This window comes from Marmota flaviventris, chromosome 6, assembly GCF_047511675.1.
Source record: "Marmota flaviventris isolate mMarFla1 chromosome 6, mMarFla1.hap1, whole genome shotgun sequence".
Lineage (NCBI taxonomy): Eukaryota > Metazoa > Chordata > Mammalia > Rodentia > Sciuridae > Marmota > Marmota flaviventris.
The window spans coordinates 122627046-122643514 of NC_092503.1; the positions used below are offsets into that span (position 1 = coordinate 122627046).

The 16469-nt window shown below is 48.1% G+C and overlaps 2 protein-coding genes across 7 annotated transcripts; one reads left to right on the plus strand and one right to left on the minus strand.

Moving 5' to 3' along the window:
• Window positions 1-125: 125 nt before the first annotated feature.
• On the minus strand, window positions 126-4394 carry Tcf19 (transcription factor 19). 2 transcript variants are annotated; one of them, XM_027923058.3, is made up of 4 exons: window positions 4094-4394; window positions 3209-3771; window positions 1775-2324; window positions 126-884 (listed from the first exon to the last, which is right to left on the minus strand). In XM_027923058.3, the coding sequence occupies exons 2-4, from the start codon at window positions 3444-3446 to the stop codon at window positions 644-646; spliced, it is 1029 nt and encodes a 342-aa protein (XP_027778859.1). In that variant the 5' UTR covers window positions 3447-3771; window positions 4094-4394; the 3' UTR covers window positions 126-643. The 2 variants fall into 2 exon arrangements, with proteins under 2 accessions (XP_027778859.1, XP_027778860.1); XM_027923059.3 differs by having other exon boundaries at window positions 126-530; window positions 4094-4379.
• Window positions 4201-16143, plus strand: Cchcr1 (coiled-coil alpha-helical rod protein 1). Of its 5 annotated transcripts, none has more exons than XM_027923055.3 (18): window positions 4201-4219; window positions 5781-5847; window positions 5929-6142; window positions 7687-7990; window positions 8526-8689; window positions 8793-8928; window positions 9111-9221; window positions 9339-9488; window positions 10032-10142; window positions 10237-10343; window positions 13132-13244; window positions 13427-13472; window positions 13626-13786; window positions 13899-14087; window positions 14165-14266; window positions 15256-15407; window positions 15521-15686; window positions 15863-16143. In XM_027923055.3, exons 1-18 carry the CDS (start codon window positions 4217-4219, stop codon window positions 15970-15972), a joined length of 2406 nt encoding a protein of 801 aa, XP_027778856.2. In that variant the 5' UTR covers window positions 4201-4216; the 3' UTR covers window positions 15973-16143. The 5 variants fall into 5 exon arrangements, with proteins under 5 accessions (XP_027778856.2, XP_027778854.2, XP_027778855.2 ...); XM_027923053.2 differs by lacking the exon at window positions 4201-4219 and adding an exon at window positions 4623-4753; XM_027923054.2 differs by lacking the exon at window positions 4201-4219 and adding an exon at window positions 4623-4753 and having other exon boundaries at window positions 15563-15686.
• Window positions 16144-16469: the final 326 nt, after the last annotated feature.

Here is a 16469-nt window from a genome sequence, read left to right on the forward strand (position 1 = left end):
TATGGTTTGTATTTCTCTTCCCTCCTTCCCTTAAGAAACTGGATTATTTCTCCAAGACCTTATCAAGTCTATTCTTCCCAAAGTTGGAAAACAATATCAGAGCCATAAGAAGAGCAAAGAGTGAATGAAGCTGCTTGGTTTTTATTTGGAAATAAAAGCAAAGCTCTGAAAAGCCAGATCAGAGATACGGTCAGGGAGAGGACTAAGCAGTATAAGGAAGTTGGGGGCAGGCAGGACTGTGCCCTTGATTTTCCTAGAGTGTATTAGGTAGATGCCATTCAAGGACATTAGCAACTCCCTCTTGTTTCTTCCCAGGCATAGCTTCTGCAGATGATATGTGCTGGATGATATATTCTGGTGTCCATGACAACAAGGCCTTACAGCTTGTAACAGTGGGAATTTCCAGCTCACTGACAACTTCTGGAGAGGCAGCACTTTCTTTGGCAGGAAACCACCTTGGCCATGAGGGCCTGCTTCAGGCCCTGAATCAGTGTCCATAGCAATGGACCTCTCCTTGTGGTCATTCCCTCCTGTGGAGGGAAGGAAAGAAGGGAAGCATTTCTTAGGATCCATTTGCACACTACTGTGTTCAATCCTGGATAGGAGGTGTCAGTTCTGTCCTCTAGTGCCTTGGTGGTGGATGTTAGGTTTGGATCCCAACACAACACCCTGGGCATCGGAAATCTGCCTCCCTGGCAGCCTGGATGCTGCAGCCAACACAAGCCACATGGTACCAGATGTCACAACCATCACACTGAACCCAGGCCACTGTCTCTTCTTGGGGCAGGCTGCAACAAGGGGCTGCACAAGGTTCCCCATCCCCAATTACAGGGTGAGTCATGGGGGTGCTCACTGGGTGCTTCCGAGGACGGCCACGTCGATTTCTAAAGGAAGCAACAAATACCAGGGTCATTGAAAACCTGTAGGAAAAACCTAGACCTTGGCCCTGGATAACATAGGGTGGATCTAGAAAGACTCAGTAGATAATGTGAGCCTTGGAAATTTAATTCCCTGTCTTTAAGCACTAGGAGAAAGGTGCAAGTCCTCAATGTAAAAAGGGACTTTCTGCTATGGTGGTGCACACCTGTAGTCCCAGTTACTCAGGAGGCGGAGGCAGGAGGATCCAGGTCAGCCTGGGCAACTTAATGAAACCCTGTATCAAAATAGAGGGCTGGGGATGTGGCTTGATGGTAAGAGTACCCCTTGGTTCAGTCCCTAGCACCAAAAATAAATGAATAAAAACGATTTAGGATTGGGGTATAGATTAGTAGCAGAGTGCATGCCTAGCTAGCATGCCTGAGGCCCCAAATTTAACCCCAAACAACAGGATGTCAGTAGACAAGGAGTTCATAACTTTATTTACTGTGCTGGGGGTAGTGCCCAGGACCTCCTACACACTAGGAAAACGCTAACACTAAGCGGACCAGGATTCTTCTTTGAGACTGGCTCTTGTCAAATTGCCCAGGCTGTTCTGAAATTTGATCCTCATGTCTCAGTCTCCCAAGTAACTGGGATTTCAGGTGTGCACTACCATCCTTTGCCAAGTTTTATTTATTTTTTCCTACACTCCTATTTTAACCAATGCCGCAATACCAACTTGCTTCCTCCTGTATATATATGTATGTATGTCAGAGTTAACCCAGCTCCTGCCATTCTAAGATCAATTCTATCTGTTCACCTCCTAAGCAGTGGGGTTCCACAGCCTGAGACTCTTAAAAAGGAATCAAAGGCAGTGAAATACTGAGAGTAGGCTGACACTGAGTGTGCCACTTACCCACTGGGTGTCAGTGGGGTTTTCTCTACACGGAGTTTCTTCCTGGGCTCTGTGAGGACTGGTTGGGGGCTCTCAGGAGCCTCACTCTCATCGTCCAATTCTGCCAACACTCTGTGAGCTGATTTTCTCCGATTTCTTGGGGGTGGGGCAGGCGTGGTACCCACTTCCCCAGCTGGAGTGGGAACAGGCAGGCTCTGTGGCCCACCCCCACTCCGGGAGAAGGTGAGAGGCTGGGGCTGGATCTTGCTGAGGCTTCCGATGGAGTTGAGGATCAGTGTAGCCTTAGGAGCAGGGGAGAGGGTGCTGAGGGGCCGCTGTGGGGCCCCCTGGGAGGGCAGCATGGGCAGGAAACCAGCCCTGGCTTCTCCCCTAGACCGTGGGATTGTAATGGCAGCAAAGTCCTGAGGTTTGACCCGGACTTGTTGGAACATGAAGTAGAACTCCGAGGGGCTGGTTCCAGGAGGCCTTTCAGGGCCAAAGGTCAGGAGGTCACCATCACTCAACTCCAATCTGTGGCCCCTTGGGAGTCGGACATTATTGACCAAAGTCCCTGTTGATGGTGGGGCATGAAACAATGACAAGAACAGAAATGACCAATCAGGAGTAGAGAAAAAAGGACCTGTTTGATTTTTTTTCAGGGGACACAGGAAAGAGAATCAAATTCTCCCTCACATTCTAAACCCCTTGGCAAATAACACCACCTGTAATCTCCATAGCTGGAAGCTCCTCCCAAAGTGCTTAGGTCCAACTCTCATGCTTACTTAGGATAGCCTCAGACTGGTTCAGATTCTGGCTCTGCCATTTATCAGCTGTTTATTAACCTTTGTGCCTAATTTTCCTCAGCTGTTAATTGAGGGTGTTAGTGTCTTCCACATTGAATGCGCTTTAGAAATATCTAGCTGGTGACTAAATGAATGTTGGCTACTATAGTCTAATGTTTACAGCACCCCCAGCATTGACTTTACCAAACTTTATGTTATGTAAAGGAAACTAAGACCTGGGGAAGTGGAGTGACAGGCCTGATCAGGGTTTTACCAGGAGCCAGTGGCAGAACACAACTGAGCCCTAGCCTTCCGTGGCTGCCTTTAGTAGGAAGGAAAGACACATGTGCAGATCATCATTATGAGTCATCTAACAGGAACAAGATACCTCAGCAAAGATGAAAACAGTCAATCCTGAGCTTGGCCCCAAAACTTGCCCACTGTGACACTACCCAGATGATGACCTGTGCCCTTGATCCACCAAGCCCTAAATAGAGCATTTAAGTTCTACAGAGTTGACAGTGCATGCTTCTGATGGAAATTCAAGAACTAGACTGACTGTCCAACTTGATAGTGATTTGGGGAGGCAGATGACAGGTTCCCAGAAGATCTTCTATCCGCTTATTCCAACCTGGAACTGCCTTGGGGAAAAACTACCCCTCTCAAGGCTTACCTTGGCTGCTGTGGTCTTCCACACTAACCCTCCAGTCATCACCCCGGCGCTCAGCATGCAGCTCTGCGTGGATTCCAGAGATGAGACCAGGTTCCTGCTGGGGCCGCAGGGCCACATCACATAGGTCGGCCCTGCAGCCCAAGCGATAGGTGCAGCCAGCCCCAGTGGGGGGATGGAAGGTGTAGAGATCACCGCCCCTGCCACCCCCTATGCGTAGTAGTTGGAAGCAGGGTAGCATGGGCGGTGCCCCCTCCACACCACCTTATTTCTCAGGAATCCATCACCTCTTCCACACCTCAGACATGCACCTCTAGCTTAATAGTTAACTTTTCAGTTTGAAAAGTGAGTTGGGTTGTGTGTAATTTCAACCTTGAGTACACAGGTCGAGTAGTGAAAATTCAGAGCTCAAGTAGACTGAATGCAGTATAAAGTTGATTACAAAGCAAATTTGCAACTAAAGAATTCCGGGAGGGTGCTGGCCCAATACAAAAACAGGAACACGTCCTATGACACCTCAGTTAAGCTGGATCCTTAGGCCATCAAACATCCGGGGAGCCTCCAATCTGTGCAAGGCAACGAATCGTATGTTAGGCAGCTTCTGGGAAAATGCAAACTGAGGTGTACGGTGTGTGGTGGGGGGCGGGGGGAGCGATCCTGTTATACAAACATGAAAATGCGATACGAACGTATCACAGTATAATCGGGAGAAGAGAAGCTTGCTGTCAGACTTGCTTCTCCAGATAAGAGCACCCCTCCCATTCGACCGCGCCCCGCTCTTCTGGCCAATTCCTCGCTCAGCTCCAACCCAAGTGAATTCACTGTCACTCTAAAGGACAGTGCAAAAGGGCCCCTAAATGATTCAACAAAATGGATCGAACTCCTTACGTCCCGGCTTCTCTGGATGGGATCAAACGGGAAGAAGTTCCTTGAAATTCCGCAAGGCAAAACGGCCTTTTACGTCCCGGCACCAGCCCAGTTTCAGATCTACCCGCGTAGTGCAGTCTCGGAATGGTCTGTGCTCCAGGCAATATCCTTCTCAAAAAGGCCAGTGCTCCAGCTCCCGCTCTCGCAGCAGTTTGACAGCCAGGAAGCTGAGGCAGGGAGGGGCGCAGCCTCTGCGCGCGGGCAGAGTCGACCCCTCCTTCGGAATTCCCGGGTTGACTTCGCGCCGAGCGTGCCCGCCCCCCGTGCCCTTCCTGATTGGCCCTCTTATTTGCCCTCATCCTCTCTATTGGGCGGCCTTCGGGGTGGGTCCCCAATCTCCCGCCTTCCGCCTTTTTTGATTAGTTTAGGAGTTTTCCCGGGTTCCCGGAGTGGGGAGGAGCCGACAGGGCGCGGAGTTGCCCCGATGAGTTGATTGGGCGTAGCCTTAGATGCCACTGCGCATGCGTGCACCTCCCCCCCCCCGCCTCCTTCCAGAGCGAAACTGGACTGGGGAGACCCGCTAACACACCCGCCTTGCGCATGCACGCTGAGAGAAGGAGGCCAGGCCCCGAGCGAGGTGTAGGGGGTGTGGCCAAAGGGCTGAGGGGGCTCTCGAGCTCGGTAAGGGGCGTTCGAGAAGAGTCGGTTGGGGGTGGGGAGGGCTAAAGGGGTTCTGGGATGGGTTCACGGGGTTCACAGGGGAAGAAGGTCACAGGGGCCGGGGTAAAGGAAAAGATGAGGTGGTAAAAACAGCTTTAGAGGCTCGCAGGATGAAGAGACCAGGGTATTTGGGAGAGAGTAAAAAGAACAAAGCATAATAATCTGGGAGATGAGGGTGAAAGTGAGGGACCACAATAATCCCTTCAGGAAAAAAGCAGATAGGATGTAAGAGGGGTCGTGGGTAGGCATCCCAGGTTAGATAAACAGTGGATGAAATCGGGTGGGAGGGTCAGGGAAAGTCTTAGAAGAGTTCACTCTGTGGGCTGTGGGCCTCGAGGGAAGGGCAACAGGACTTGAAACTGAGGGGATAGTAGAGAGAAACTGAGAGTAAGAGAGGTTTGGATGAGATATCAGGAAGCTGGCTTTTCTGCCACCTGCTCTAGGCTGCCTGCATTCCCAGGGGTCCTGGGAGTGAGTGGCGACTCACTGTATGTGCCACATTCTTGTGGGGCCAGGCCTTGGGTCAGCACTTTAATAGTGAAGGAATCAGAAGTCATGGCTTTGTGGTGCCTTGATGGTCTTCCCCAAGGCCTTGCTGAATCACTGAAAGAACTCTGGAAATTGAGCTCAGGGCCCCTGCATTGTGTACCTCCTTTCTCACCTCCAGCCCAGAGGAAGAAGGTAAAGGCCTTGCCCAGAATCTTAAAAGTAGGAATAAAGCCCTAAGAACCTCAACTTGGCCTATTTCAGTAAATTCTCTCCACATCTTGGTTATTGCCCAGTTCTATAGAGAGGCAGAATGGGACAAGCAAATGGACCTGGGGTATCCACTATCTTTTTTGGGACCCAGGAAAAAGGAACTGAGAGTTGCTAAAACTGGTTGTAATTTAAGGACTATGACTTTGTTACTGTAGGGACTTTTTGGCTTTTGAAGGTGGCTTGAAAATTAAATTGGAGTGTCCTTGTTTCTCCTGTTGTCCATGTCCAGGGGAAGAAAGATGGCCAGAGAAAGAATGTAGAGCCATCAGCCAACGAGGAGATGTTGCCACCTTCAGGTCAGTGGGGCCAGGCAAGGGGTCCATTGGTTGCCTTTTCCTGGGAAACTAATGACCATCTTTGCTCTTATGATTCATCAGGTTTCACTGGGCTGATTCCCCCCTCCCACTTCCAAGCCAAGCCCCTTCCAACTCTTTCAAGAATGGCTCCCACGTGGGTCTCAGACATTCCCCAGGTGCAACCACCAGCCCATCAGGATGTCTCAGAGAGGCGACTAGACATCCAGAGGTCTCCAGTGACCACGTGGGAACAGGGTGTTTCTGGAAATGGGCAAGGGCCAGGGCGGAGAGGCAGGTAGGGATCCATTGTTTCTGTTTTCTCATTTGTGCTTGCTCGTGACCCTTCCTCTCTGAAGTAAATTCCTTGCCCTGTTTGGCCCTTGGTTCAATAATATACATTTTTACATAGGCAATTATTGGTATCTACAATACATATATAATAAGGAGTGTTAGACTCCAAGAATAGAGATAAAAAATAAATGAGAGCCTGCCTTAAATCTTCAACTTATAAAGAATATAAATTTCTAAGGGAGGAGATAGGTTGATTGCAAATATTTGGAAACTACCAGATAAAACAAGATGAAGTGCAGACTAGATATGTAGACCCAGTGCTGTGGTGCATGGGTTCATTCTGATGAAGTAGTTGAAGAAAGCCTTTTTGGAGAACACTCCATTTGATCTGGCATGCACTCTCTGTGAATGTGCTATGAAAATTCTTTTTTCTTTTTGTGGTATTAGGGATTGAATGTGGTGCGCTTTACCACTGAACTATATGCCCAGTCCATTTTATTTTTTATTGAGATAGTCTCACTAGGTTGCTGAGGGTCTTGCTAAGTTGCCAAGGCTGGACTCCAACTTGCAATCCTTGTTTCTGGGATTATAAGCATGCGCCACTGTGTGTTCTTTTTTAGTTTTTATTTTGAGACAGAGTCTCTCTTAGTTGCCCAGGCTGGCCCCAAACTTGTGATCCTCCTGCCTCACCCTCTTGAGTTGTTGGGGATATAGGTATGTGCTAATGTGCCCAGAAAGAATTCTTACTCTTTCAGTTTTATATATCGTTTCCCAAATGTACTGTCAATCCAGAGTGAGGATTACATCAAGGAAATACTAGCCTGGTATCAGGAGACAGAGATTCTATTTCTAGTATGGCTGCCAGGTAGGGGACTTTTGGCAACTCACTTATTTTCCCTAGCCTAAGGATCTCTTTTATTTAAAAAAAGAAAAGTAAAGTAAAGTATGGTTCTCAGTGAGGGAGTTGTCTCAGCCATGTTATGAACTGGTTTAAATTTAAATGACACCAGTAAAGTGTTCTCCAAAGGTTGGGAGTGTCTCATTTATTATTCTGCCCTCTCAGACTCCTCATACAGTAGGCCAAACACTCTGTAAAAGCCTATACCTAGCATCTGGACTTGCCATATTGATACTGTAAGCCCAGGAAGATTTACCCCTATGCCCATGCTTCCCTCATTTTTCCTAGTCTTAAATCAAAATTCGGAAGTCTTACATGTTTTTCTAACCTCTTTACTCAGAACTTGTGGCCTCATGATGTGTGCATTTGATGTTTGATACATCTGCCTGTATGTAGGTCTCCAGAAAAATCATGTTCCATGATCTCACTAGCCATTAGGTCCTGTGAATCCAGATAGTGGACCTATTGTGCTTAGTAGAGCCTCAATGAATGACAATGGTGATGTGAATATAGAGATTCCCATGCCCCAACTTCATCTCCCACCTCCCAATGTAAGGACAGAGGGGTCCTCTTCTTGTCTCCATTTATGCCCTTGGCCTCCCTCTTAGTACAAGAGACACCTTTTTGTCTGTGCCATCCTGTCTTTGAAGGTCCCTAGAGCAGCAGGGGTCTCATGCCCTGAGCCAGCAGGCTGAGCTGATCTTTCAGCAGCTACAAGAGTTGCGGCAGCTAGAGGATGAAGTCCAGGTCCTGCGGGAGACCTCACTGCAACAAAAGATGAGGCTGGAGGCCCAGGCCATGGAACTGGAGGCTTTGGCACGGGCAGAGAAGGCTGGCCGAGCTGAGGCTGAGGGCCTGCGTGCTGCCTTAACTGGGGCTGAGATTGTACGTAAGAAACTAGAAGAGGAGAGCCAGCAGGAGCTGGAGGAAGTTCAGAGACTGCACCAAGAGCAGGTGAATGTAGGGGCAGGATGGGTTCAGACTCATAACAGGGTAGCTGGGTAGGAACTTCCTAACAAAGAGTCATTATCAGAAGAGATCCCCAAGAGCAGTTAAGCCATGAGGTCTTTGGCAAAGGAGTGAAGCAGGCAGCTTGGAAAGACAGAGAATCTAGGTGTTTTGATCTTATTCAGATTGTTTGTTTCTCAGGACTCAAGTGGCCTCTCATCAGAAGGAAGTAGGTACCTTGATTCCGGTGTGGTGGGAGACTGTGAGGAAGGTGGGTGTGGCCCCTATAGAGGAATGGAAAAGGGGAGGTAATTCTTGTCGGGAAACCCAATACTTCTCTTTTCCATCCCTGAGATAGGAGCTGGAGACTTGATAACCAAATTGCCTATGAGTTTTTGTCCTCATGGATGAAACTGACAACTTAAGTGATCTGTCTTTCTTTGAGGTCACAGACAGTGGGAGTGGAGAGACAAGGCCAACACAGGAATAGTTTGGAATACCCTGATATAAGGTTGAGCTGAGCCCACTCTTCTCTCCACAGCTATCCTCCTTGACACAGGCTCACCAGGAGGCTCTTTTTAGTTTGACCAACAAGGCTGAGGGCTTGGAGAAGTCTCTGAATAGTCTGGAAACCAGGAGGGCAATGGAAGTTAAGGAGCTGACTGTGGCCCAGAAGGAGGCTGAGCTGCTGCGGAAGGAGCTCAGGTAAATTGACAGGGACAGTTGAGGGGGCCCAGAGGTTGGTGATGTGGGATTCTTCACAGTGCTCCCTTAATGACTGCCTTGTTTCTACCCTTGCTAATCCTAGCAAGACACAAGAAGATTTGACAGCTCAAGTGACCCTGGTTGAGAATCTGAGGAAATATGTAGGGGAACAAGGCCCTTTCGAGACCCCTAGCCAGGCATGGGAAACAGAGCGACAGGAGCTTCTGGACACTGTGCAGGTGGGAGAATACAGGGTGTGGGTCTGGAGGGAGACACCAGGAATCAGGGTAGGGGATGTGGTCACCCTTGGAGGAGAGTATAGTACCTAAAAGGGTAGGCAGTGATGTTGCTGGGCCCAAACTGGCTGGTGCCTTGGAGCAGGCATGGAGCCCTAAGACACTCTACTCTTCCTCCCTCACAGAACTTGGAGGAGGACCGAGATGGCCTGCATGCAACCGTGGAACTGATGCAGGTGCGTGTGCAGAGCCTCATGCACATGCTCACCCTGCAGGAGGAGGAGCTGCTCAGGAAGGTAGGGCCCTCCTGGGCAGCCCATGGCCTCTGTTGCTTAGGCAGAACAGAGAAAAGCCAAAGATGGTACCTCCTTCCTCTGTTGCTCCAGGAGCCCACACTTGTTCCCCATCTTCAGGTTCAACCTTCAGATTTACTGGAACCTGAGTTCACTAAGAAGTGCCAGTCTCTACTAAACCGTTGGCGGGAGAAGGTGTTTGCACTCATGGTGCAGCTTAAAGCCCAGGAGCTGGAGCACAGAGACTGTGTGAAGCAGCTGAAGGGACAGGTCAGTGGCTGTTTCTCACTGCATTCCTCCCAGCTCCTTGCACAGGGATGGCAATTATTCAACAGATATTTATTGAGTGGTTACCACATGCAACCTGAACAAAGCAGACAAGACAACTCTGATCTCAAAGAGTTTATGTTCTCGAATTGAGATTCAACAAGTAAACAGCCAGGTAACATCAAGCAAGTATATGTGCTGAAAAGAAACATTTTAAAGATGATGTAACAAAGAAACCATAGTGGGTCTGCTTTAGGTAGTTTGGTCAGGGGTGGCTTCTCTGACAAGATGACAGCATCTTTGAGTTGGTCTCATGGTCAGAGATGGTGGGTGTTTGTAGATGGATCAGGGGGTATTCTTCAAAGAACGAGAGTACATGAAACATGCTTCTGGAAGGTCTACTGGACTCAGACTCTATTCTCAGGAAAACCCTAGCCACTTGTTTCTCTATATGGCATTCCTTCAAAGACTTCTGCCCCCTATCCCTTTGTCTCCAGTGGCCCCCACAGCTTTGGCTCTAGACTGCCCTGCCCTCTTCTCCCCCAGATGGCTGAGCTCCAGGAAAAAGTGACAGCCCAGAGCCAGGAGCAGGCCATCCTGCAGCGCGCCCTGCAGGACAAAACAGCAGAGGTGGAGGTGGAGCGGACGGGTGCCAAGGTTAGTGTGTGAGACAGGCAGAGACAAAGGGAGGGCTTCAGTCTGTGGGCTGGGCCCCAGGAAGGGACCCTTTCCTTTACTTCATCCTCTCTAGGCCCTGCAGCTGGAGCTGAGCCGTGCTCAGGAGGCCAGGCGGCGGTGTCAACAGCAGGCAGCCTCGGCTGAGGAGCAGTTGAAGCTTGTGGCTGGTGCTGTCGGCAGGTATCTGGGATGGAGGGGCAGGTGGAGGAGCATTTCTGCTTCTCCAGCTGCTTCCCCAGCTTTGGGGGCACCTTTGGAATTGAAAAGCATCATGTGAGAGAGTCTAAAAATCTGGCAGCTGGAAGATACAGGGCTGAAGGCCTTTATTCCTCTGAAATCTTCTGTGTTGATTTCTCTTGGGGTGTTGCCACATCTCAGCATTTGGCAGGTACTACAGGCTCTGTTGTGAACTTCCACTTTATGTTGGGTGGGAGGTGAGGCACTGCTGCCTAATGATTTAGTTTAGTGTAGTACCTGCTCGAGCAGCTGGGAGGATCTCCACCTTTATAATTGTTCAGGGATGGGTATGGAAATATATGATCTACTTTTTCCTTTTTTTTTCTTTTGCAGTACTGGGGATCAAACCCAGGGCCTCACATATGCCTGGCAAGCCCTGTTTGGTTGAAATAATTTTTATTAGTATGTTAACTTGCAGTATTAGAAATTGAACTCAGAGGCATTCTATCACTGAGCTATATCCCCAGCACTTTTTTTTTTTTTTTTTTTTAATTTTGAGATAAGGTTTCACTAAGTTTCCCAGGCTGGCCTTGTTTTTTATAATCCTCCCAAGTCCCTGGGATTACAGGCATGTGCCATTGTGCTTATTAGCTGGTTAGAAAATATTTTGTTTAAATCTGTCTCCTACTTGCTTACTGGATGTCCATCTAAAATGTATATCAGGGTCCTAAATAAATTGCAGGCTTATGTTTCTTACCAAATTCTTGGTTTTTTAATCCCTGATAATTGTTACATAATCTTTAATGAGACCTCTAAGGAATTGCTTTGCAATGGTAACAGCCTCTCCCTAGTTCTCATCTGTGCAATAACTGAAGTAGGTAGTCTATACAAAGTGTGGCTCAGTGGTAGAATGCTTGCCTACCATGTGTGAGACCCTGGGTTCAATCCCCATCTCCCACTAAAAAAAGATGCAGAGTTTTAAACTTGCACAGAAATAGACTAGTTCTGAGGAGCCACTGTCCAGATGCAGTCCATTGCAACAATCTTCCACTTATAGGAGAAGAGAGATATGTCAAGGACAGATTTTTATTTTGGTCTCATAAGATCACAAAAATGATTTTTGTTAATGATTTATTACTGAAGAGCCCTCCAGGCTTAAAGCAGTCCAGGTGGGTTGTTGCCAGATTTGTTAGCAACTCTTTAGATGACCGGAAACTACCAGAAAATGGTTTTAATAAGAGCCACTGTAGGTCTTGGAACCACCTTCTCAAATAGTTTTCAGATGAGAGTAGTCTTTGCTCTGCTGCCAGCTTTGTCAAGTCATCATTAGTTTTTCTGCTAGGGGGAACTCATACTCTCCTAAGAAGGTTCCAGTGTTGGTCCCTCTTTGGGGGCTCTTTTCACTTCTCAGTTTTCCTGAGCCATGTTGGTCGTGGCTCTGGTTTAGCCCCCTGATAAAGCATGTGGACTTGCCCTTCATTGGTATCAGGGAATCTCCATTCTTGGGCTTGTGCCTGAGGGTAACTGGTCTCTGTTGCATAATAGTAATCAAAAAATAGGTTCTGAGAAATAAACTTTGTAGTTACTTGAAAAATCTATATGGTCATTTGATGTCTTCTTGGGCTATGGCCAAGAGAACTGGCCCATTAGAAAACTGATGGAAACTATGAGCCTTGTCCTTAGAAAAATGCACTCAAGTTCATATACTGTGAGTGTGATGCATACAGTACCAAACAATGAAATTTCTGGAGCAATGGCTGTGGGTAATAAAGTCTAGTTCAACTGGAGATCATCCAGCCTCATGGTACCAGCTGTGCTGTCCCCTATAGAATGGTTACTGAACACTTTCCTGAGTTACGGGCTATAGGTCAAGATGAGATAGGACCTCATGAATGTTGTCATTTTTATTTTTTTACAGGGGTGTAATTAAAAACACTGATCAGGATAGGCACAGAAGCACACACCTATAATCCCAACAATTGGGAGGTTGAGGCAGGAAGATCACAAGTTTGAGGGCAGTCTAGGTAACTTAGCTCTGTCTCAAAATAAAATTTTAAAAAAGTTGGGCCAGGCTCAGCGGTAGAACATTTGCCTTAGCCTGCATGAGGCACTGGGTTCAATCCCTGGCATCACATAAAAATAAATAAAAGTATTGTGTCCGTCTATAACTTAAAATAATAATAAGTAAATAAATAATAAAAATTTAAAAGTACTGAGGAGTTGAATGCAGTGGCACCTTCCTGAAATCCCAGCAACTCAGGAGCTGAGGCAGAAGAATCACAGGTTCAACTCTAGCCTCAGCAATTTATGAGGTCCTAAGCAATTTAGCAAGACTTTGTCTGAAAATAAAAAAAGAAAAAGGTCTGGGAGGTAGCTCAGTGGTAAAGCACTCCTGGGTCCCGTCTCCAGTACCAAAAAAAAAAAAAAAAAAAAGTGCTGTAGAAGTAGCTTATTGGTAGCATTTGCTACCAGGAATGACTTGGTGAATATTTATGTTTTATTAGCAGTTGGATTATTTTATCTGACAGTTACTAAAGGCCTTAAGCATTCAGTTTCTCTGCTTCTGTTGGCTAAGGAATTTAGATATGATTTACGCGGTGGTTCCATTATGGGGCACAGTGGCTGGGCACTAAGGTCTTACCCTTCCCAGTGGCTTCAGCTTCTCTTTTCCTCTCTCATATTCCCCTTCTCTGCTTTTCTCACTTGTATAACAGTGTTGTCTGTACAAGACCCTGCAGGTCTTTGGGGGTTGAGGTGAGGGTGGAGGGTTAGTGACCTGTACCTTCTCCAGCTCTCAGATCTGCTTCCAGAACACTCTGACTAAGGTGGAACAGGCTATAGCCCGGCTTCCCAGCCTCAGCAACCGACTTAGCTATGCTGTCCGCAAGGTCCACACCATTCAGGGTGGGTAGAGAAACTGTGAGTGCGTCCTGCTTACTTTGTCCATCATCTTTCTGGCCCAGCTCTTTCTGATCCCACATCCATCCTCCTGGTTCCTTCTTGCCAGCCCCAGCATTTCTTTCTCCCTTACTCCCCTGTCTGTCCTTTTTTCCTCTGTGTACTCATCTCTTTTTGCCTCTTCCCAGGCCTGATGGCTCGAAAACTGATTCTGGCCCAGCTGCGCCTGGAGAGGTAAAGTCTGGGCACTTTAAGGTGGAGGGGGTGTTATGCGGAGGTGAAGCTTTAGGGTGTTGGCTGCTGGAATCCCAAACAATGAGGACTGAGGAGGGATAGGGGCTCTAAATTTCTTAGCCAACAGCTGACTTTGTTTCTCTTCGGTCTTAGCTGCCCTCCACCTCCACCCCCTCCCCCACCTCCACCCCCACCTGACATAGATTTAAACCTTGAGTTGGAGCAGCTGCGGGAAGAACGGAATCGCCTGGATTCAGAACTGCAGCTGAGTGCCCATGTCATCCAGCAGGAAGTGGGCCGGGCCCGGGAGCAAGGTACATGTAGATGGATGGATAAATAGATGGGGGACGTTGATGAAGAAGAGGGAAGACTTGACATCTAGAGCACATGCACAAGAAGAGGTCTGAGTGAGCATATTCTTCTAAGGGGAAGCAGAGCGGCAGCAGCTGAGCAAGGTGGCCCAGCAGCTGGAGCAGGAACTACAGCAAACCCAGGAGTCTCTGGCCAGCCTAGGACTACAGTTGGAAGCAGCTCGCCAGGGCCAGCAGGAGAGCACTGAAGAGGCTGCCAGTCTCCGAAAGGAGCTGACTCAGCAGCAGAAGATCTATGGGCAAGGTGTGGGGGAGGGGAAGTGTGCACCCCTTTGTGGTCTGGGGTGGTTCCTTCTGACACTCATTGCACCTTCATCCCAGCTTTGCAAGAGAAGGTGGCTGAGGTGGAGACTCGACTTCGGGAACAGCTCTCAGACACAGAGAGGAGACTGAACGAGGCTCGGAAGGAGCAGGCCAAGGCTGGTGAGATGTGCCAGGATAGATGTAGGCCTTCTAGAAAGAAGGAATTGTTGAGACAGAAAGTTATTATTCCCCACTAAAACTTGTTGTTGAGGCATGCCACAAATGAAGGGATAGGAATGGCACATTACCTGTGGACATACTATGAAGTTTAGTGTCATGTCAAGAAACAGCACACACTGAGTGCAGTGGTGTATCCTCTAATCCCAGCAACTCAGGAGACCCTGTCTCAAAATTAAAAAGTACTTGGGTACCTGGCATGGGGGTACACATCTGTAATTCCAGTGACTTGAGAGGCTGAGGCAGGAGGATTGCAAATTCCAGGCCAGCCTCAGCAGTTTACTAAAACCTTTTCTCAAAATAAAATAAGGGCTAGGGTGGTGGCTCAGCGGTAGAGGGCCTTTGGGTTCAGCCTCCTGTACCAAACACCACACACGCACGCCCAAAACCGGAGATGTAGTTCAGTGGTAGAGTGTAAGTTCAATCCTTAGTATCCACCCCCCCAAAAAAAGAACTTTATTGAATGTATCTTCTCTAACTAGAGATGGCAGTTAACATTTGCCACATTTGCTCTTGTGTATACATGCACATATTTATATATACATTTTTTAATTATTTAAAGTAGATTGCAAACATGATTGTTCAGCCAAATCACCCACAAATAGGAAATTCTGTGTAACTGCAATACTATGATCATACTATAAGAATATGAGTACTAATTGCACAAAATCTAATATCTAGCCCATGTTCAGTTCTCCCCTAAGGAACTCCTGGGTGGATTGGGGGATGGGAGAGGTACTTGGGTTCACAGATACACAGGAACCTGGAGCATCATCCCACCTCTCCAGCTGAATGGAAGAGACACTGGGATCCACAGAGTAGAGTAACTTCCCATATGGGCACCTGCCCTGGCATTCCAGTTTTGTTTTCATGGTGCCTGGCCACCTCTAGGATAACCCACACCCTCCCTCTCCACCCTGGCTTCTCCACAGAGGTGTCTCTGCGCCAGATCCAACGTAAAGCCACTAGAGAAAAGGAGCGGAACCAGGAGCTCAGGCGTCTGCAGGATGAGGCCCGGAAGGAGGAGGGGCAGCGGCTGACCCAGCGAGTGCAAGACCTGGAGAGGGACAAGAACATCATGCTGGTAGGAGACTGAAGAGACCAGGGCCCATGGTTTACTGGTTGATAGGTAAAGGAGTGGAAAAAGGAGGGAAGGCTTTCCCCGGGCTAGGTGGCGTTTAACCCTCTCCTTCCCAGGCCACCTTGCAGCAGGCGGGTCTCCTCTCCCATTACAAGCAGCAGCGACTGTTGGCAGTTCTTCCCTCTATACTGGATAAGGAGAAATCTGTGGAGTCCAGCCCCAGGCCTCCCGGATCCTCAATACCACCGGCAGCAGCTCTGTCTTCCAGGGGGCCCACAAAAGGTAATGGACTAATCATAAAGCGACAAATGGGGGCACTCCTGGCATCTACTCCAGACCCTTTTGTGTGTGTATGCCTTGGCCTCTTCCATCCACACCCACCTTTGACCCAAGAAACTTGTCCCTCATACCATCATATCCAGTACCAGCGTCTATACTTGGGTGTCTTTTTTTCCCAGAGTCCCTCTCTGTCCTGCTTGATAGTCTACAGGGCCTGAGTGAGGCCATTTCCAAGGAGGAAGTTATTTGTCAAGGAGACAACCAGAATTCTGCTCCAGTCCACATCTGAGCAGCTACAGCTGAGAGCTGGAGGTGAAGCCTGCCCAAGGGCTGAATCCCCAGAAAGATCCTGGAGAATGGGTGGGGGCCAGCCCAGTCTACTTCCCCTTCCAGCCTCACAGACACCAACTTCCTCTAAGTCTAAATTCTCCTGCACTAAATAAAGATGACTCCACTTGAACTACTGTCTGGAAGTGTTATCTTGGGGAATTCTTCCTGAGGCTGTGAAAAGTGGTACCTCTTTCCAAACATCTTTTCTATCCTGTTTTAGAAGCTTTTGAGAAGCTCCTGTTTTCTTTTATTCTCACTTTTTATTTTAAAACTCTTTTCCTCTGGAATGTGATAAATGCCAGGAGAGAGAAAGATAAACATTCATTCATTCAACAAGAATCTTAGATCCAGGCAAGGCCTTTGCACCCAGGTGCCTATGTTCTAATGGGAGAGACAAATAGACAAGGACCTCAGAATAAATGAGTGCTTCAAAGGAGAGCTAGGAAGAGAAAGTAA

Bases quoted from the DNA above. Each gene is read 5' to 3' on its own strand.
- Tcf19 (XM_027923058.3), bottom strand. From the start codon at position 3,446: ATGCTACCCTGCTTCCAACTACTACGCATAGGGGGTGGCAGGGGCGGT. The intron at 2,325-3,208 runs GTAAGCCTTGAG...CACCATCAACAG, and splicing joins GGAAGACCACAGCAGCCAAG to GGACTTTGGTCAATAATGTC. The intron at 885-1,774 runs GTAAGTGGCACA...TGCTTCCTTTAG, and splicing joins ACCCCACTGACACCCAGTGG to AAATCGACGTGGCCGTCCTC.
- Cchcr1 (XM_027923053.2), top strand. From the start codon at position 4,673: ATGCACGCTGAGAGAAGGAGGCCAGGCCCCGAGCGAGGTGTAGGGGGT. The intron at 10,143-10,236 runs GTTAGTGTGTGA...CATCCTCTCTAG, and splicing joins TGGAGCGGACGGGTGCCAAG to GCCCTGCAGCTGGAGCTGAG. The intron at 10,344-13,131 runs GTATCTGGGATG...TACCTTCTCCAG, and splicing joins GTGGCTGGTGCTGTCGGCAG to CTCTCAGATCTGCTTCCAGA.